Below are 22,573 nucleotides of genomic sequence, written 5' to 3' on the forward strand. Positions count from 1 at the left end.
AGGAACTGTTTTGTACGTAAATTCTTAACAGTGTTCTTAAATTTGAGAAGATTGACACGTATCGCGTACTTCGTTGTTATTGCGGCCTATGGTACACGTACATGCTGCATATGATACACGTCAGTGTCAAGGTCTGTTTAATCAGTTGTCTTATTGAACAAACATAGCTGAATTCGGTTCCTATGGAACCAGATTTTCCTATAGAACCTGAGAATTTGCACTAATTTTACGGTTGATGCAGTTCGTCCAAAAACTTGGTTCGGAAACCCTCGCGTTTCAAAGTTATCCAACATGACCAGTAGCTGAAAACTTTTATGATACCGGAAAATAGGACTCATCGTGATCGTGCGACAGACGGACAGTACTTGATGTGCATAGTGTTTACATGATTTGAATTTACCCCCTAGTGGGGCTAGGAGAGCTACTGTCACCGAAAGACTATATCATATTGTTACTGGCAAAGTGTGTCCTCGCTAATACTAATAACAACAATCATTGATGATTGTGCTTAAAATCATCCAAAAATTGCATTTAGTTGTGGTTCAATTTTCTGCATATGTATTCTCCCAAAATGTAAACTGGTAGAAAAATACTCAAAACAACTAACAGTGGAAGGTATGTTTTTCATGATAAACCAAATAGCTGGCACGTCAATGTTTGTGCAAATGGTATGCAAGAAAAAAACTGCAACCATGCCTGATTGAAAAATATATCAGCTTACTATAAAACTGGAGCGTTGCTGTGCTTATCAGGTCCATTCCAGGGTAACACTGTAACATTATGTGGCGCATTTCCGGGTTGATAGTAGTTCTTGTAGCGATGCTGTTTGCTGAAGCTGGAGCAGGTAGCCCGGTGCTTACAACATCATCCAAAACAACGTCGGCAAAGACTACCACGAAACGAATAACAACTACCCGATCGACTAAGGTTCCTCCACCCACAACAGTACCACCTACTCCTCCCTGTGCGGCTGGTCAAGGTATGTAACGAGTGTGCAGTATCGAGCATAGATTAACGTCCTTGTTTCTTATTTTCGCTACTCGCAGTATGTCCACCAAATTCGACGTTTAATTGTTGTGGGACCTGCCCAGAGACAACCTGTGATCGACCTGTGAACATTTTTATGTGTACTCAAGTCTGTATACCGCGATGTGAGTGCAACCAAGGATTCATCCGCCAGTCTACCGGGGGATCTTGTGTTCCGACAAGCAGCTGCCCTAAAACCACCGTTGCGCTGGCATAATATTAATGAAATAAAAGAATATTTAATAACATCATGTTGATTTCCAACCTTTGTTCCTGAAAAAAACCATTTCATTGAGATCCTGGTGCGACACAATGTTGTATGGAATGACCCTAAAAAAATTATTTAAAAAAAAACTATCTGTGGAAACCATTAAGTTGCTGTTCACAATTTACTTGAACATCGAGATACCCGTACATGCGTAAGAAGTGATATAACCATCGACGCTGCATGCAACGACAGCGGTGTTGACCACTTTCATTGCTGTTTGCGACGCATCGTCGAAGCTTTTACGTTTTCTTTGCTTTGCTGCAATTTTTGTTCGCCTCTCTCCTTTTGCATCCCTTTTGAACAAGTAGCATTTTCATGAACGGATTCAAGTTGACCCGCTTGGCGAATGCAATTAGCATGTTGAGATGATTTTATTTTCAATGAAACCCCAAGTGCAGGCCTGGTACAATCTGAAACGGATTACCTTTGCCGTTGGTCAGGTATGCTTATCTTGAGCGTGTTTTGGATTTGGGTCTTGTTTTGGCTGCTCGCTTGGTGACCCACAAACCGAAGCTCTTCGAGGCGTTCCATGATTGGGTCACCTTTGTTTCGGTTGGTTGTTGCATCTGTGGAGTTTAGGTCATTTTCGTGCATCCCAAAAACACCATACGATAATTCATTGTTCTTGATACATTTTTCATGAAATTTTGTGCGATGTGCATGATGTGTTTGTTAATTTGATAATTTGTTTTACGTTTTACTATAGATAAAAGCTGCGTGTAGTACAATCTTTGGAAAATATAGTTGATTTCACAGTGGTACCAAAAGTACATTTTGAAACAGTTTCCAGCATGTCAGAAATGAAGCTTAATGCTTTGCGTTGCATGTTTAAACAATTGTTACGCAGTGCCAAACAGCATCCAATGTTTACGTGCCGGCCAGCTATCCGCTACACCTATACACACAGATCCTTTGGGAGAACAGAAGTAACGTTGCGACGTCAGGCATGACTCATTGGAAGCTCTACATGGTGTTATCCTTTGCCATAGTGTGCTTGTATTGTATGGCCGACTGCTTGTTGTAAATCTACTAGCATTCAATCGAACTCCAATTGAAACCCGACAATTTGTAACTGAAGGCATACGCAGGCAAAACTATGTTCAATGCATACCCAACAAAATTGTGTACTTTTAGAGAATTGTTCCAAGCCAATATATTGATAGGTTTAAATCTGCTAAGCAAAAGTGGTAAAAGAAACCCGTTAACACAGAAGTAATTTTTCCAATGCTAGGGACAGAATTGCCATTAGTATGCCAAGCCGTAGTGTACAAAATTGATAATCCATAATTAGTTTTGATCATCGAATGTTTTAAATACAGAATAAATAGCAATAAGGTCATGAAACTTCGTTCCATTACTATGAGCGAATATTTATGTAAACTATTATTCGTGAACCTAATCATGAGATATTGAAATGAGATACACAATTTACACTATATATAGCACTACCAAATGTTTTTAAAACCAAGCTTCAAGCTTAAAAACTGATCTTCGTTCACTTGATCGAAATAACACTGATGATCAACAACCGCTACGATACTGCACCATGTTTGCTTTTGTGTAGAGTTGTGTAAATCTGATTCAGATTCATGAATCTGAATGAATCTCTGTCTTATAAGACAAAGACATACCAAGTGGTGAAAAGTCACCAGCCAAAAATGGGTAGAGGGACCCCCTGTTTTGTTTTTTTTTTGGTCGCATTGTCCACGCCTATGAAACAATCGGGGAGATTCATGACAGATCCATGAAAGATTCAAGAAGATTCATTATGGTTTCGAAAGATTCATTAAGCTTTGAAGATTCGAATCCGCGAAGATTCATGAATCCATCTGAATGAGTCTTAGATGAAAGATTCATTCGAATGAATCTCGCCAAAAGATTCATTAAGCACAACACTACTTTTGTGTCGTTTAATTATTCAGTTGCAAAACCAGACGCTCTGCAATTGTTGTTTCCTGGCAGGAGTATATCAGTGGCGGTATAAAATGAGGCGTTGAATGGCAGCAATCAAAGTTGAGTGAAAATGAAGCGATTTTTCCTTGTTCTAGCGTTGCTGGCCGTTGCCTTGATCGAAATTAAGGGACAAGCCGAGGAGAAACCAGGATGTTTCCAAAGTACTACGCTGTATCTTTTTGCAATGGTATACAAACTAAACGTTTTTCATTTCAGAATTTTGCCCTAAAAACGAAGTTTGGGATTGTTGCCCTACATGCCCACAAAAATACTGCCCTGGATTACAAATACGTTGCCTGGACATAGTTTTCGGTTTTCCTGTTTGCCGTCCAGCATGTGTTTGTAAAACCGGTTACCTCCGTCAATACGTTGGAGGTCCATGTGTTCTGCCAAGAAATTGCATACGTGTATTCACCATTGGGCCACCAATTGAGTTTATTCCATTGTAAAATTACGATGCAAATAAACAAAATGGTTTGAGGGAAAGATTCTCATGAAAATGAAAATAATACACAAAAAAACAAAACAGCTTGAGTGAAACATGTGATTGAAAATAGATACAGCGCCGAAAATAGAAAATAGATACAAGGCTTTTCTTAAAATCCTAAGCTGTATCTAAACCATAAATTTCAAAATTTTCGTTTCGACCAGTTCCGAGAAGTGTGTGCCCGTGAAACGAGTGTGACCAAAGTACTAGAAAGTAGCAGTAGATATGTGGAAGATAAATTGAACGCTCTTTTACATTGTGTTGCAGAGAAATGTCCTAAGAACGAACAGTGGCATAGTTGCTCTACGCAGTTGTCGGTGGGTATTTGTCAAATCCTTCGGAAAGCCAGTTTGCAATGCGGGATATATCCGGAATTACGTTGAGAGAAAGATCCATCTTACGCTCGGGCCCGTTAAAATTTAAATACGGATAGAAAAATCTATAAATCCTCCTTCATTATCCTGCGTAGAGCTAAAGTTTGATGGTGGGCTAAATAAATCAAATGCGTTAAAGAACCTGATTAAATTCACAAAAACAACCGCATTTCTTCCGAGTGTTGATTGACGGTTAAAAAAAAATCTGCACCAAAACACATTTTTCTACCTGTTATATCAACACCACAGTTTTTCGCTGCATCATCAATACATTGTGTCTGCCATGTTTAAAAATTGATCGTCGTTCACTTGATCGCAACAGCACTGATGAAACGATCAACACCCTCTACGATATTGCTTTTGTGCCGTTTAGTTATTCAGTTGTCAAACCAGACGCAATGCAAATGTTGTTTCCTGGCAGGAGTATATCAGTGGCGGTATAAAATGAGGCGACGAGTGGCAGCAATCAAAGTTGAGTGAAAATGAAGCGATTTTTCCTTGTTTTAGCGTTGCTAACCGTTGCCTTGATCGAAATTGAGGGACAAGCCGAGGAGAAACCACGATGTTTGAAAAGTACTGTACTCTATCCTTTCGCAATGGTATATAAACTAAACGTTTTTCATTGCAGAATCTTGTCCTAAAAACGAAGTTTGGGATTGTTGCCCTACATGTCCACAGAAATATTGTATGCAGGTGTTCATTAAATGTTTCGGAAAGCCAGTTTGCACTCCGGGATGCGTTTGTAAAGCGGGATACATCCGGAATTACGTTGGAGGAAAGTGTATTAGAGAGGACAGATGCTTTGTTGACTGGGCTACCAGACCGCCAAACGATCTTACGCTCGGGCCCGTTGGAGTTTAGATACGGATAGAAAAATCTATAAATCTTCCTTCGATATCCTGCGCAGAACTACGGTGAGGTTAAATAAATCAAATGCATAAGAGAACCTGAATAAGTTCACCTACCAAATTGGCCTTGTTTATTACAAAACCAATTAAACGTCTACGTCCAGTTAAAACACTACGTAATACAGTTTTTCAGCTCTATACGCAATGGAACTGTTTATGGAATTCAAATACTGAAGTAATAAAACATCGGAATGGTACGAAAGTTTATTTGTTACGCTTAATTTCCAGTTTTTTATGCTTTCAATTATCTTATCTATTATTTAAGTTTTACAGAGGTCACAACAAGATAAACAAAGATATTTGATTCGTAGTACTACTTTCACAAGTCCTTACATTGAATGTACTTTACTTCGAAAAATATGCCATACACCATCCGTTGCTGTACAGTCTGGATCAGTTGGATACATCGCACATGCAGTATTATTTACGCATACACTGTTTCATCACTTGATAAAACATTCTCTGGGAAAAACAACCGCATGTCATTCGAGTGTTTATTGACGGTAAAAAAAGAATCTATCACTTAAGCACATATTTTTCATTGTTTCATCAACGCCACAGTTTTTCGCTGACCCACCAATACACTGATTCTACCAGCCAAGCAACTTTAATGGTATAAATATCGGCTTGATCACCAGTATCCAGAAACCAGCTATGATGAAAAGTTTGTTGATAATTTCTGTGCTACTGGCAGTTTGCCTCATCGAGTGCAATTCAACTTGCGTCCAAAGTAATACCACATATGTTTAGGCGATGATTCGAGATTGCTAATATCTTTCAACAAATTCACGCAGGACAATGCGCCTTCAACGAGGAATTTACATGTTGTGCGCCCTGCCCGGAAACATATTGCGATGGAACTAGTGTGAGTTGTCCGACAAAACCCGTTTGCACTCCGAAATGCGTCTGCCGCCGAGGGTATCTCCGTTCCAAGAATGGCGGCTGTATACCATCAGAAACTTGCCGCAAAATGCAGAGATAGTGAATTCAACTACTGTCCAACCAACAATTTTAAATCTTCAATAAATACATACAAACCATTCAATGGCAGAGCACTTGTCAAAGATCATTTTCCTTTCGTTACCAACTTATAAACTTATTATTGTTAACTATTATGCTTTGCTCCACTATACAGAATTAGTTGATCTACTCTATGCATGTTAATTCGTTTATGATACTCGAGGTGATAGGCTATAAACACGTCATGCAAATAGCTGCAAACCATCAAGCCTATAAATTCCCGCTATAGACAAAAAAGGTATTATAAGAACAAGAACTTTTTACAGCTTATACACTTCAAGAATTACTTCCTGTACAGTGAGTGTCAACGAGACACACTACATTTGCAGCCCTACTATTTTGTCAGTTGTTGAAACAAGCTCTGGCAAAAACAACTCCGTTTACTCTGAATCTGCCACCTAAGCACATATTTTGCATCATTTCATCTTTAGTCTTTAGATCTTATTTTTGAACTCATGTCTCGCCGCATGAATGCCTGTCAGCAGAGCTTCTTTGATGGTATAAAACATGGCTATTCTCAATTGGGAGCACTAGAATCCAAAAATCAGCCGTCATGAAAGGTTTACTGATTATTTCTGTGCTCCTGGCAGTTTGCTTGATCGAGGCCGAAGGACAAGGGGACGTTTCACGTTGCCGTATAAGTAATACATCGGAATTGAAGGTAATAGTTCCAACAAGGTTTTTAATCTTCCAACACTATCTTGCAGAACGATGCCCGAGGTACGAGGAATGGCAATGTTGCCCGACATGCCCTCAAAAGTACTGTAGACCCACTGATATCAGATGTCCCGATAAACCCATTTGCACTCCGCAATGCGTATGCATCCGAGGCTTCATCCGTGACTCGTATGGAGGCATATGTATTCCTGAGCGAAAATGCATGACTGCTGAGCCGGTAGATACTGCTTGAACGCATCCCGCGATTAACGACAATTGCAAACTTCCAATGATTGAAAAGACAATAAATTGAGAACCACTTTACAAACCTTATATTTCTCCCAAACAACTCAAATGCCTAGTGAATTTTCGGTAAAAAAGTTTGTTTGTTTACAACTGTGAATGAAGGAAATATGATGTAAATATCCATGTCATGCGACTCAGCTCATGCAGCTTTTCCAATGTATACAAGAGGCTTCATATTTTTATACTATTTAAGGTAGATACATGGCGTAAACTGAAGTGTTCTGATTTATATTCAACACTAGACATTAAATACAAAACTTTCAGGTTTTTCTGTTCGACCAGTACCGAGATCTACATTAACCTTCTCTTGAATGGTTTTAACGTTTTTTTTTACCACTTTTTTTAACACGCTATTTTTGAAGAATGTTCATACGTGGACGGTTACTTTCTAATATATTTTTTGTTTGTTTGTTTGTTTATTACTAAAACTTTTGTTCGCGCTTTCGGGCAAGATTCCAAAGCAATGTATTCTGGTGGTAGGTAGATAAACAACTATCATTGGTAATGAGGAATTGGATTGGAAAGCTAGAAATGTGTAAAATAAGACAAAATTGTTCCTATTTTCTTGTTGTTTTCAAGAACACTGGCATATCATACATGTCGGTGCTAAATCCACATGATCTGTTTGATCAATTGCTATATTGCACGAAAATATTTGCTTCCGTTCCTTCCGGATTTTCCTTCCTTTTCCAAGCAATTCAGCTGATTTCTGTCCTTCCATCGATAAGAGATACTTTTCTGATACTGCGCAGCCTGCCTCATCGAGATCGAAGAACAAACGGATACTACATGATGTCCCCAATGTATTTAATCAGAGTTGTACTTTCATACGATCGAAAGGAAAGTTTTTAAACGATCGTTAATAAGACTATGGTTCGAATTCACAGTATGTGATTTCTTTTACAGAAAAATGCATAAATTCAACTGAAATATGGAGTAGCTGCGAAATGTATACACTTCAAGAATTACTTCCTGTACAGTGAGTGTCAGTGAGACGCACTACATTTGCAGCCGCTCTGTTTCGTCAGTTGTTGAAACAAGCTCTGGCAAAAACAACTCCGTTTACTCTGAATCTGCCACCTAAGCACATATTTTGCATCATTTCATCTCTAGTCTCTAGATCTTATTTTTGAACCCATGTCTCGCCGCATGAACGCCTGTCAGCAGAGCTTCTCTGATGGTATAAAACTTGGCTATTCTGATTTGCGAGCACTAGAATCCAAAAATCAGCCGTCATGAAAGGTTTACTGATTATTTCCGTGCTCCTGGCAGTTTGTTTGATCGAGACCGAAGGACAAGGGGACGTTTCACGTTGCGTTATAAGTAATACATCGGAATTGAAGGTATTAGTGCCAACAAGGTTTTTAATCTTCCAACACTATCTTGCAGAACGATGCCCGAGGTACGAGGAATGGCAGTGTTGCCCGACGTGCCCTCAAAAGTATTGTAGACCCACTGATATCAGATGTCCCGATAAACCCATTTGCACTCCGCAATGCGTATGCATCCGAGGCTACATCCGTGACTCGTATGGAGGCAAATGTATTCCAGAGAAAACATGTACATATGTTTCGCCGCAGTAGACAGTTCAGACGCATCCGGCAACTAACAAAATTTGTAAACTTCCGATGATTGAAAAGACAATAAATTGAGAACCACTTTGCAAACCTTATTTTTCTCGAAACTACTCATATGCTAAGTGAACTTTCGGTAAAAAGGTTTTAGTTAAACTAATAACTTAAACATTTTTTGTTTAAAATTATAAATGAAGGAAATATGAGGTGAATATGCATGTCTTGCGACTCATATCAAAACGTGCACTGCACCTTTCCCTATGTATACAAGAGTCATAATGTTGTACTTCTTCTTCTTCTCCTTATTGGCGTAACGACCTTGTTGGTCATGCCTGCCCGTTAAGGGCTTACGAGACTTGTTTCCCTGTTGTACGTGGATAGTCAGTCCTCTCGTACAGGAGAGGGTCCGGTCTCGGATGGGATTCGAACCCATGCCGTCGAGGCGGTGAGCCCCGGCGCTCATGGGCCGATTTTTCTAACCGGCGCTACCGCTCGGCTGTCGCGGACCCCCAATGTTATACTACTTAAGGTATATAAATTACGTAACCGCAGCCACCTGTAATGCCAGGTTAAGAAAATTTCAGCTCAATTGCTCGATAGTGGGTGTTCTCTAATACCGCTCTAAATTAAGTTCTTCATATAAACGGTGTAAACCGAAGACGAAGTGTTCCAATTTACATTTTACAATAGAATCTAAAAAGCGTTCATTTTCATCCAATTCCAAGAAATTTTCCAAGTTTAATATCTCAAAAATGGTTGAATATATTTTTTAAACAAAAAACAAGCTTTTTCTTAAAAACCAAAGCTATGTATACAGCAAAAAATTCAGATTTTTCTCGCTGGATAAAACGACTTTCTATTTTCACAAGTCATCTCTCTTCCATGCTTCAAGCCGGCTACTGACTTTTTCTACTTACTGTGCTTAGATTGATAGGATTAAAAATAGGAAATAATGTAACTATTACTATGGCAATTTATATATCATTTCGGAAAAAAACCTAATCAAGTTCAATAGAAACCTGATCTACAATTAACAAGCGAGTTTTTAACGATTGCGTTCTTGAGAACATTGTGCAAAAACCTTAAAAAATGGGTTAGGTTCACTTGCTCGAAAAGCACTGACGAAACGATCATCAACCTCTACGATACTGAACCATGTTTGCTTTTGTGCCGCTTGAGTGATTCAACTGCGAAACCAGATGCAATGCAAATGTTATTACCCGATTGGAGGCTATCTTAAGCAGCGTAAAACGAGACGACGGGTGGTAGCAATCAGAGTTGCGAGAAAATGAAGCGATTTTTCTTTCTTTTGGCACTGCTGACGTTTGACTTCGTCCAAATTACAGTACAAGCCGAGAAGATGCCAGAATGTTTGAGAAGTACTATACTGTAACCCCCAGGTATATACTTTATAATATCACCTTGCCTGAACCTGACTCCTTGCAACCCAGGATGTACTTGCAAAACCGAATACGTCCGTCGATTCCCTCTAGCCTTTAGCCAATGTATTCCCAAAGAAGATTGTAAGCACGCAATCACCTCGAGGAACAAGCTCACAATAAAACAACACGAGAACTATTTATTGAGTTGTTCAGTTAATGTTAAATTAAACAACTATGACACACATCAAAGTGATCATAATTGATTTGTATATTCTTTTAGCTCTTTTAGAAAACAAAACAAAAATGGTGCTGAAATAAATCTTAAGCACTCTGTATTATTTAGCTACATTATATTCATCACATCCCAGAGCAATGGAGCAGGTAAAAGTTTAGGTGACTGACGTACGTAAGTATTTTTTACTAAGACTAGTACGTAAGTATTTTTTTATTCTTTTTATAATAAACATTTTTACATACACAGTTCCATCTTTTTCGTCCCGTTTCATATGACAGAATTCGAACAGCTTTTATTTAAACACTTCGGGCAGCATTTTGCACAAACATTTTCAAGCTGTCTTTCTACCGTTTGCTCATGTGCTATTGAACCTCGAGGGAGGGAAAGCAAAGCGAAAACAATTTAACATAACATCAAGAGCACTGGCAAGGTCGAGTTTCGCGTGTGATTGTACCATGGACTATCGAAGAATGATTCTTGGAGCCATCGTCGTAATTTTGTTCCTCGACCCCGCCGCTGGACAAAGCAACCTATTAGACAACTATCAATGTTCGTCCGGTAAGTTGTCGCGCATCGAGACGTTGTAAACACCGGCGCGGCCCTACGTTTGCTTAGGAGGATGCATATAGTTACTGATTTGCATTTTCACCTATCTCGCCCCCGGCAGCGTCCTGTGGGGAAAATGAGACCTATCGCAGCTGTGGGGTCTGCTATCAGCAGTTCTGCAACCAGGATTTCTACGTTAGCTGTCCGTACCGGTGCTACTGTGGATGCTACTGCCGCACCGGGTACGTCCGGGACGAGCCAATCAATGGCAGATGCATCCTGCAAGCGGGCTGCCCTTCGTTGTCCTCGACCAACTGGGTCCAGCTTGTTGATTTCAGCAAAATGTAGATACGAATCTAATAGATCGTGAGGGCTCTTGAATAAAGATCAACTCAACTGAATGCTCCATGACGCCCATCATTTGTATTTTGTGGACATTTTGAAATAAACTTTATGGTGAACTTAGCCGTACAATCATTTTGGTTCATTTGTCGTTAGAATAATATGCAATGAATTATTTTGGTCTTAGCGAATACTTATTTATAAAACAGGTTAAACCGATCCAGCATAGCGACAAACACGTTTGTTCGTTCATTTGCTCAGCTGCTGCATATAACGATATGCCCTCGTTTGCCAAGTACAGGATCGTGCGATCAAAATAAGTCTAAAACACGTCACTCTGCCTGTGAGTGTTCGACGAAGTTGTGTTTCTTGGTAAGATGAACGTTCCGCTCGTTTTACTGCTCGTCATTTGCTGTGGTTTCAGTGAAGTTTTCTCCCAAACGGAGGACAGTACGTTGGTCCCTCTGCAGCCCGGTGAAAAATGCCCTATCAGTAAGTGTTCTCGCCGTACCGACCGTATCCAACGAATGCTGGATAGGTGAGCCCAAATTGAAGTGTAATTTCGTGCTTCTCGCTTCCCTCCAACAGAATCCTGCCCTGGACGGAACGAAGTGCTGAAGTCTTGCGGGCTTTGCTACCAAAATACATGTCTTAATGATAGTGTGCAAATCTGCAAAAATATATGCTACTGCGGATGCCACTGCAAGTTGGGATACGTGCGGGTGACGCCAACCGGCCGCTGCGTCCTTCCCAAACAGTGCCCGTCGATCAGCATGGATGAATAGGACGATGGTAGTCTTCTGCTGAAAGAGTGCACCTGCAAGAATAAACACTTTCATCGAAATGCAGTAGATGCATCGCACAAGTGGTGAAAACGAAAATCTCAAAATAAATGATCCCGCTGCATTGCATTGGAAGTGAATTTGCTCTACATATATTCGCTATAATCGTTTTTCTAAGGTATGGCATTTCATATGGGAAATGTCTCGGCGCTAAAATATGCCATGAATAAAACATCGGCCGATGCAAATCATTTCTTTCTTAGCACCGCGTTCAATTTTCCCTTCAGGGAACACGGTGGCGAATGCATGATCCAACCAAACTGAGCCGCTGTGGGACGCGTCAACCAGGGACGATGAAAATATCACTGAATCATGCGAACCATAAGTCGATTGAGCTGAAGCGGTTGCTAAGAGACCACAGGGAGCTTGGGGGAGAAAAGGTAAAAATTGAAAAACGTGCCGTGAAAATTGTACCTTCTTCCATGGGTGGCCCAGTTTGTTGGTTTAGGCATACAGTTTGCTCTCTGCTTGGAACATCGTATAGCAGACGCATTTGATACATGCACCTGCTAAACTTGCCTCGATGCGTACGCACTTGATTGATACACCTGGGAATTCTGCTTGCTTTGCAAAATAAGCCTGACGTTATCACAAACCTGATTGTGGATTCAGCGGGCAGGACCAAGATTTGTCGAGGGAAATTTAAACTGTTTTAACAGGAAAGAATAGCATATTTTCTAACCAAAGAGATTTTTTTTCTATCGAATATGAGTAGCACTAGTTAGTTGAAGGCGAGGGCTCGTCGAAAAGCTTATATTACGTTTATATTTAAGGTTTTTTTTTGTTTTATGCAAACCTGTCAAAACCAAACCAAAGTTTTGTTTACGATAAATACTGCTTCGCTAGCTCATGAGGATTTTTAGAAAAAATAATCACCCGAAAAACAACAGCAAGGACACTACATTATTACGTAGTCAATGTATGCACTTTATTTTTCACGTTGAACTGAAGGTACGGGACGTAGCACAAGTTTAAATTTTCCACCCAAAAACAAGATTACGTTTGAAATTTCTTTTTTCAGCATCCATCGTAAGCGAATCGCTAGCACACGTCGCACGATGTTGCCTTCAGTGGATCAGTGAGCGAAATGAAAAATCGCTCTCGAGTGGGTATGTTTGGAGTTGATAAAAGTGTGACGCCCTTCAAGGCACGTTTCTTGGCGATTAAACGTAAGAAAAGAACTGCGAGCGGCTGGACGGCCGGGTGGACATGGACAAATAGCTTGGCGAATAGTGAAATGTGCCCCACTGGCAACAAGCAGAGCGTGCACTTTACGAAGCAGGAGATGCAAAGGAGATTGCGCCAGTTGGGAGGGAAGGAGAAGCGGAGAGTGAGAGGGAGGGCCCAGTGGAGCGTGGCTGGAAGTGTAAAATTATGGTGGGAAAAACTACCCATGGTCGGACGGTCTGAGAACGATATCTGCTTGAAGAAACCATGGAAAGCAAGGACGTCTGGTACAAACTGACAAGAATAAAGTACCGAAATTCAAAACTGCTCGAAAGCAACGGTTTTATTGCATCATCCAGAAGGAAATATAGGACACCCTGCAGAACATTCACTTTTGCTCTTTGCAGTAAATGAAATTCTCTGCTTTTGTGCCAAGAGAAATCAGTAAAAAGACACGTTTAAAAACTTGAAGCAACTTGAAATGAATTTAATGTCAGGTTAGAAAGTCTCTCGTACTAGAGGAAAATATCATACTGAAGCTCACAACATTAGTACTGTTAAGATAAGATGTGAGAAGTCAATGATATTACATAAAACAGGCTCTTTAGACGGCCTTGTCACAAGGTCTTTGTGCAACGGGACGGGTTAATGTACCGCACGTCATCATTCGTTGAGTAACATCAATGCACTGATTTACGAGCGAAGAGTTTCATGTTAAGAAAGGCCAGTGACTGTGGTTATGAGGGGTAAACCGGTCTCGCAGAACGTCCCGCTGACGGGAGCTCGAAGGCTGTAGAACCTCGGGGATAATGTACTAAAATTCAAAAGTTGTTATTCGCCTTGATTCACCTTGCCCTTCGGAAACGTTCGCAATGAGGTAATTATCTGAGTATGTGCGTAGACAAACATAATAAAACTAGTCAAACGCAATGAACAGAGATTAAATGTCAAAATAAGATGCAGTACATAAATCACTGAAAGACTGGATAACCACATAAACAATATTCTGAAAAGGATAAAAAGATTGTTATTATATGGATGCTTTTGTGATTGACTTAAAAAAACACATTTCCAAAAAGGGATTTAGATTAAAGCTAGGCCATGGCCTCACTGAATATGTTTTTAACGCCCCTACACGATGGCTCGATACAATAGAAATGTTGTTTTTGTGTTCAGTACACGCCTAGGGATGATTCACTTTCATGACCTAAAACATGCAGCAACATTACCTTGAGTGGGGTAAGGTAATGGGGCTGTACCTTAGTCGAATGTTGGCCAGAAGCGACAACTTACATATCCTTTCATCAAATCGCAAGGCCGTGTGCGTTGAGGATAAGAAAAAAACGGCATCTTTCATCTTCCATTGCATACGACGGAACAGCATTACCTGACATCAAGCGAACAGCTCCACAGCTTGACAATCTTTCATCTTGAATCTACGTTACAAATGAATGATATGACCTACGGTGCCAGGTGGGACTGGGCTCTTCATGAAGACAGTTTTGCGCAAAAAGAGAAATTCCGCGCATGTCTCGACGTGGGGCGTCGTGCGCGTGCCTTTTCGCGCAGGTTACGCAACACTTTTACCGCACCGGTTCGATGACGGACGGCTGGAGACCCATATTGAGCTGTTGTTTGTGTTTTTTTTTCTCCCCTTTGCACGCCGCGCCCGGAACCTAAGGGAGGCACAGCAACATAAGATGCCGGATCGGGCGCGCGCGAGAAAGGTGTAAGTGAAATCGCACGGAACCGGCATCACGTGGGGTACGGATTTATCCTTGACCCGAATCGTCCGGCCCGGACCGCTTTTCCTCGTTCGGCGGGGTTCGGGCTCCCCATTGCATGCGGTTTTGGTTATTTTATGTTTGTGTGTGTGTGTGTTTTTATTTAATTTTCGTCTTCATTAATTCTCTACAGCTGGTCCAACCTTGACGCCGCCAAAGATCGCGCCACCGACACCGGCTTCGGTGTGTCACCGTCGCGCACCATATCAAAAAGGATCGCTGCTCATATTCCCACGCATTTTTTTGTGCAGTTTTGCGGCGCTCGAAGGTTGCCGTTTAACGCAGCATTTCGGAGTAGCCGGATGCTGCCGGTATTGCTCGCATTGGATGCGTCAGGGCCGGTGCTGTGACACTGAGCGCCAAATCAATAGGCGAAACCGGTATGCTAAGTCTGTTCCAGGATCGGCTCGAGCATGACGCATTTGATCGCAAAAGGCAATTGATTGGTGTTTGCATTAAACTAGCAAAAACCGAGTTAGTAAGGATTATCACTAACAGATGCAATAAACGGGATGATACAACGAAGGTAACAAAATTGCACAACAAATGTTACAGTATCGATAATGTATGATCACTTAGCTAACAAAAAGGAAAGAACTAACGTCCTGTTCGTTTTGAAAGACGTACCATCATCAATAAGATATACAATTAGCCAATTTAACTATTCAAATCGGTAAAATTAATAATCGGTAATAATTAAGGGGAGATATTGTATACTATTTTTTTTTCTACCAAATATGATAAACAAAGTTTAACTTGATTGTACTGGAAAGCTTATTCCGTAAAGTTTCAGAAAAGTATACTCAGTTATTGCTAAACGACTCGTTAATGAAATTCAAAAATACTCTATTCTAGTTTATCGTTTGGCACCGAGGTTGTCCGATGTCCTGATGAGATTTAACGGTGCCTAACTTAGGTTTATCCATTTTTTTTTAAGTTTAAGGATACACTCAACTGTGTTAAGCTTGTAACCGACATTTACCTACAAAACAAAATCTTTTCCATTTTTACGATTCACTACCGGACCAGCTTGTGATGATACATTGTCGATATTTTGCCAAAAGAAGTATACTAGCAACATAACATTGGGATGTAATACTCCAGATTCTACTATGAAGATAACCAAGAAACAGTTACTGAAACATACCCTATTGTTGCTGAAATGCTGAATATGCTAAGCTATGAGTTGTCATCAATTACTCATGATACATAAAGTATGTGTGTTACATATATGTTCTGTTACGTAACTTGACCCCAACTTTTAATATTCTAGTTTTCATCGACAAATCATGGTCGCCTTTCATACACGGTGGAATTTTCGTTATTTACAAAAAAATGAGTTTGCATTCGTATGGCAATTCACATCCTGATGTTTTACGATACTTTAATTGAAAGCTGGCTCATCCTAGTGTCAGTTTGTTTTCGTTTTGATTGGAAGACTTGTAACCAAACCCATCCGCCCACTCGCAGCCACTCGACATGCGGCGGCTCCAAACAAAACATAGCAACCTTTTGCCTTTTTTGCATTTATGTATTTTTCTTATTTCCTGCGCTACCCACTTCGCTCTCCGAAGGGTGCATGATTAAAATATAGAAAGCTTTTCACCAAGTCGTTCCCCCAACCGCCTGGAGTCGCCCTGGGGCGCGCGCGCATGGTGCATTCGTGTCCCATCATCTGGTGGTCGTAACGTTACCCTACCCTTTCGATGGCATTTCAATTTCTAATCAAATCACGCATGCCATCGGCCCGGGTCGGAACGTTCAGCCATTTTTATTATGATTTCGGCAGCGTCGGAATATTCACCGTGGCCACTGCACCGTTGGATCGATGGCCATGTGGCCTCGTTGGAGGGGACAGCGAAAGCAAAAACAATATAAATTTATTTATAAAATTTTCCACTTCCCCGCATCAGCTCCAGAACAAGGGATCGTGTGGGGATCGTATTACATTTTCGCGTGGGATTATTGTTTAGATCGTTTATTGATGTGTTTGTCATGCGAGCAAGACCCTGGGGTAAACATTGTCTCGTAATGGCTGGTCGTTGGGAACCGATTTAAAGCAAGGTGAAACAAATGTAAAGAAACATCAGAACGACAACGGGCGAGAATTCCTTGAACGATTGAGCAATTACTCGTAAGTCACGCCTACAGTGTATTTCAACAACCTACACAAAAGATCCCAAATTTGGCAAACCCAAATGTGTTGTGATAACAATGTTTCCTTCCCCATCCCCATGTGCGCATTAACCTTCGTTCTGGGTGGCTGGGTGCACAGCAATGAGGGGAAAACAAAAAATGTCTGCCAATATGGTCGCCTGAAATGTGCAATTAGAGCCAAATCTGATTTTCGCCAGCCTCGGCTCGGCGGAATCGCAAATACGACCGATGCGCCATTTGTCTATGGCCGCAAACAATGCAAAACAGCGCGCTGTCGAAAACAATGGCCCCCGGCCGGCAAAGGATGCGACGCCCGAAAGCAGGTAATGGGACGGAACGGTGGCGGAGCGTTTCACGCCGCACCAGCAATGGTCTGACGTTGTTGCGCCCTCGGAGGTGCAGAACCCTTTTCGCGGTTCCGCCCGAAAGTACGTGCCGAAGGTTCGACAACAAAATTAATGAGAATTGAAGAACAACAGAAAAAAAACCCCCTCATAGCCGGAAAATGTCAGAAAAAGGAAAAGGTACCCGGTCTGATAAAGTAAACATGCATTTTTTAAATCCACCCGCAATGGTGGCCCTTTTCCATTCGATGGTTTTTGTTGATCGAGTTGTGCAATCTCGCAAATAGAAAAACAACAACCGACGAGCTAGAAGCATAAATTATTGGCGTTGAGCTTTGCGCCGAGATGGAAAAATCGTCAAGCTCGGAAAATCTAGCTAGAAATATTACGTATCGTCGCATCGCATAATATTTTCGATTCTGCCAGTCCGCAGCAAGTGCGTATAGTTTATGATTGGCTGGTCTTTTCAATATAGTTCCGGGAAAATGGTGTCATCTCTGCGTTTCCTGTTTCCACTTGGCGTTACACATGTTTCCCTTTGTTTGATTGCGCTTGTTGTTTGCGGATGCGATGATGGATTTGGTAACACATTGTTCCGATGAAGTTGGCCCGATACAATCGATGTTCCGCGAACGCACCTACATATGTGCATCGGCAGAACATGTAAAGGGTATTACATTTATTTTCATCCCAACCGATTCGGTGATCAATGCTGCATTGCACTCGCGTGCACTTGTGAAAACAGGAGCAGCATATCAAATCAAACAACGTGCCGGTGCGAACGGTTGTAAAAAACCCATCTGGCGTGCCAACGCATAAAAACCCATCTTATGCTCGCAAGACAATCGCAAGATCGCTGCCATTTCGATGCGCAACACGGGGGGGTTGTTTTTTTTTTATTTTTTACTTTCGTTTTCCTCTCGTATTGTTCCCCACGCGCGTTTGCGTACGGCCTCATTTATGCGATGCAACCCCGGTAGAGCGTTCAAAACTGTGCCAAACCGCCGCCCCTCCGACCGAAAAAGGGGGGTTGTTGTTGTGCCGGGTGCGTCTTCGCGGCAGAAGATGGCTCACAGGCATGCTGCCCCTCCCCCTCCAACAATCCCGAGCCCGATGATCGAGCGCACGTGTGCATGCTGCAATTACACAACGATCAGCTCTCGAGCGCACTTCGGTCGTTGCTTCTTCTCGGCTCGGCGGTCTGCAACGTCTCGTCATCATCAAGCGCAAGAGCCCGGGAAACCCATCGTCATTATCGTCATCAGCCGTCCGACGCTGCGGCCAACATGCCCACGACACGCCGTCGAACGAACGGAGGCACCCGAAAGGAGGAGGCCGTGTGTGCGGGCAGCGATGGAAGATTAAATAACGCCTCACCGTAATGTCAGCAACACATCTACACACACACTCACACTAGCTGACCGCTATCCTTCCGTCGGCATCTAATGGCACCCGGCCCGACGAATCTGATCGGTTGTGAAAATTCATTTAATGTACTTACGTTTCAATTGCTTGCGGTCAGCTGGTCGAAGCCGCGTTGCACCGAAGTCGTCGATACACCCGGCCGATTCGTTGGGTGGACCGTTTGGCGCCCTCCTCCCGTTCGATCCCGGGTTTTCGGGGGATGGTTGGGGTAGCGTTTGGTTTTCGAACCTTTCCTTCGACTCCACTCGATGGCAGTGTGTGCTGCAGACCTCAGTGTTTACGCCACCAGCTTCCACCGGCCAGGCGCTTTTCACGTACGAAAAGGGTTGCAAATCGCTAAACAAACAAAATCAACACCAAACAACCGGGTGGCAAATGGTATCGAAAAACAGCAAACCCCACCGGCCGAAAGTGAGAGTTTTCTCGCGGAACCCCTAACAAGCCGGGCATATATAAACACACACACACACACACAAAGATTGGCACACCGGTACGAACTCGCCCGGTTGGAACTTTCGCGGGACACGTCGGATTTGCGCGACTTCGCGACTTTGGACTCCTTCCCGGCGCGGCCTAAAGACGGACCGAAACAAAGGAGAGAACGAGCGAATGTGAGCAAAATAGAAGGAAGAAAAAAAACTACTAACTAAAAGGTTACCGTCGCACAGACACACTTATCGTACTGGTTAGGAAGCGGAAGAAAATTGGAAAACGCTCGCACCACAACAAGACGTTCAAGTTTTGGTTCGGGCCGAAAACGGTAACTTCTCTGCCGCGGATGCTGGTGGTCTGGCGTTTTTTTTCGACTTTCGGTGGAGTCTCACAACACATACACACACTCACTCACTGCCTCGTACGAGGCACGTGCGCGAACGCATCGGCGTTAGGCCAACGGAGCTCCACCCGAAACCGCTCCGGGTTCGTTCACACACTTTCCCTAAAACCGAAGCGAGCGCTTCCGGTGACAGAACTACACGTTCGTGCTTGGCCCACACCACTCCGACGGTGGAGCTTGCGCCTGGTGACCTATGGGATGGTAGCAGGTTTAGGCTTTCCCCTTTCTGGCTGGGGGTTTCTCCCTGCAACGCCAAGGGTCACTAGGAAAAGTTTTCACGCAATCTCGCGACGGCGACGGGTTCTCCTCGGCTCGTACCAGCTGACCGGGCATGGATCGATCTCGCACGCGTTTACAACACCGTAAAGTGTTGAGAAGGAGGGGGAAGGGTGGCGGGTAGCACCTGTGAGAGTGGGCTCGAGCCAAAGAAGAAGGAAAATGCAACGGCCTGGTGAGGGGGAGAAGATGCCAGATTAATTTCGCGTATTAGGTCCGAAGCTGGTACAAGAAGCGGTTGCCAAGGTGCGATCGATTCGTATGTCGTACAAACTTAGCGAGGGAATGCATATTGCGTGAAACCACTTTTACATTTAACTTCAATGGCAAAGGAGGGGAAAAAAATGTGACACACTATCTTATCCGCTCGATTGATGTAAATTGGTTGTTTTTCTCCTATTTTGTTTTGCTACAGCACTCAGGGCAACGGTCCGAGAGGCAAGTATGAGGGACAATACGATCGAAAGCACATCGTTTAAACCACAGCACAACTTGGTTTTGCAAAAATCTTGGTGGCCCGAAAGGACCCCAAGGACACCGAAGCGGTCTTGGAAACGAAGAAAACGAAAACAACCTGACCAGGCACACGAACGTACACACAAACACACGGCGGGCGAGTTGAAACAAGGGGCGGCGAAAGGGAAAGTCGGGCGTGTTGGAGTCCGGTGCACAGAAGCCAGCGTGGAACGTCCGCAGTCGGTCGCGTCACGATCGAAACTGAAAGCGCACGGTTTCGGCACGGACCCCTCACGGGTCCGGTGGTGACTAAAGGCTGCGCGATCGTCGATCGTAGGCGCCGGTGGGTGGGGGGGAGTTTATTCGTCGGCGCCTCACGATGACGACGTCGATGCTGATCACAACGATAATTATGTTGATTATGGCCCAGCAGTTGGGCTGAGCGGTGCAAGGGGCTGCTGGTGCTGGTGGACATATCTTGCGATCGCGGGGGATGCGTACGGGCTCACTGCGTGCTCGTGTGTGCACTTTGCATCCCCACCAACACAAGCGACCGACCGACCCGTCGCCATGCAATCGATGATCCACCGGGAACACCGTCAATCGGTGATCCGCTCGGGGAGGACGCGATCAACCTCACTCGCGGGACGCTGGTAGTGGTGAAAGTGGTCCCGAAAGCAAAACAAAATCCTCGCTCTCCCCTTCCCCCACGCCCCACGGGAGTGGACGCGTGCCGGATTTCGGGCGACGCGGGAACAAGAGTGTGACCCACCGGGCGACGAAAGTGGCGCAGGGAATGGGCGAGAGATCAACTGGTGGCGAACAAGAAGAAGAACCCGACGCGCTGGTTGCTGGAAGAGATGAGAAGGAAACAAGGGAGAAAGTGCCGGGCGGGGGACGCGAGTTAACGTGAACGAGAAGCATTAGAAGTGGAAGAGGAAAGCGCCCAACCCTAAGCCGGCCCGGCCAGTTGGCGGAAGGGTAGGAAAAGCTTACCGCATAAGCGACCACGGGCGGCCTCCAATCGATCGACCGTGAATAATGGCGGCTCACGCTCGATAGGTTGGTGCGCGTCACGGGAAGTGCGGGGTCGGTCAACCCCGTTGCCTAAGGTGGGGAAAATCAAATTTAAAATATTTGTCAATTTCCAGCTAGGTTAGCGCTTGGTACGACCAAATTCCACGTTTAGCACGAAAAATCGCTTACATGATTTTCGGGAATCTAAATCTAATCATTTGGTTGGGAAAATGGGCGGAGTAAATTTTATTACTTAAATTTAAAATAAAACGATTTTTGAAAACAAAACATACACTGACAATTTGAGATGTTTCTGGATTTCGAAGCATTGAAATAATGTTTAAATTTCTATCAATCCGCGACGCTGTGTTTTGCTAAGTGACATAAAAATAAATACACATATGCAAACCTTATGTTGAATTAATTTTGTAATAATTTCAGATGTGATTAAAAGTAGTTCAATGCTTCGTAAACTTATATGTAGTCTCGCAGATCTGACCATTTTGATATGCTGATTCTGAAAAAACTTCGTATTATTTTACGTCGACTGTCAAGCGTTTTGAGAACATTTTTATTACAATGATTTTTTATAGACCAATTTATATTTTTTAATTATTTTTATTTGTTTATAAACAAATGCTCGGACTTGTTTAAAACCGGTAATAAAGAGATTAAGCTTCCCTAAGGATAACTCTTAGTACAATATTATATGAGTTTCGTGGCAATGTGAGTCATTCACACGCTATCTTAGTACACATTTATTGTACAATCATTTTTGGTAAAATTTGGTTATCAAAAATTATTGAAGTAACGATTTTCGAAAACTAAGCAGAAACTAGGCTTCCCAAAGCATACGTTTTAGTTAACATTGCAGCCCACTACAGCATAAATCCACTACCACATTAGTGTACAGGGTTCATCAGCAAAGTTGTTGTCACCTACTTTTTGGGTGACACGGCAGTCAACGTGTTAAGAGATTTACCAACCCAATTCGATAGTTAGACAATAAAGCCTATAGCAACAGCTTTCCCGGTTGCAGTTAGAACAAAGATTTATTTACGAAAACAATAACGAATTGTGAAGCGATAAAAACAGTACTCAGTTTGAAATCAATCATGTCGATCAAAGGATTTATAATCTCATAAAATAAACAAACAAAGGTCACATTTTGCTATTTATCATCTTATGTTCA

The 22,573-nt window shown here is 42.7% G+C and overlaps 1 protein-coding gene across 1 annotated transcript; it reads left to right on the forward strand.

Annotated features, from left to right (window-relative positions):
• Positions 1 to 780: 780 nt before the first annotated feature.
• On the forward strand, positions 781 to 11,863 carry LOC131284373 (uncharacterized). Its single transcript, XM_058313228.1, has 7 exons — positions 781 to 979; positions 3,581 to 3,654; positions 4,787 to 4,957; positions 5,016 to 5,022; positions 5,811 to 5,997; positions 11,503 to 11,570; positions 11,667 to 11,863. Exons 1-7 carry the CDS (start codon positions 781 to 783, stop codon positions 11,861 to 11,863), a joined length of 903 nt encoding a protein of 300 aa, XP_058169211.1.
• Positions 11,864 to 22,573: the final 10,710 nt, after the last annotated feature.

Source organism: Anopheles ziemanni, chromosome 3 (genome assembly GCF_943734765.1).
Source record: "Anopheles ziemanni chromosome 3, idAnoZiCoDA_A2_x.2, whole genome shotgun sequence".
Classification (NCBI taxonomy): Eukaryota; Metazoa; Arthropoda; class Insecta; order Diptera; family Culicidae; genus Anopheles; species Anopheles ziemanni.

What these genes read in the sequence shown, in the direction of transcription:
- LOC131284373 (XM_058313228.1), top strand. Translation starts at nt 781, where the DNA reads ATGTGGCGCATTTCCGGGTTGATAGTAGTTCTTGTAGCGATGCTGTTT. An exon ending in TGCCAAGAAATTGCATACGT is followed by an intron (nt 3,655 to 4,786) that starts GTATTCACCATT and finishes ACATGTCCACAG; the next exon opens with AAATATTGTATGCAGGTGTT. An exon ending in TGCCGCAAAATGCAGAGATA is followed by an intron (nt 5,998 to 11,502) that starts GTGAATTCAACT and finishes CTGTGGTTTCAG; the next exon opens with TGAAGTTTTCTCCCAAACGG.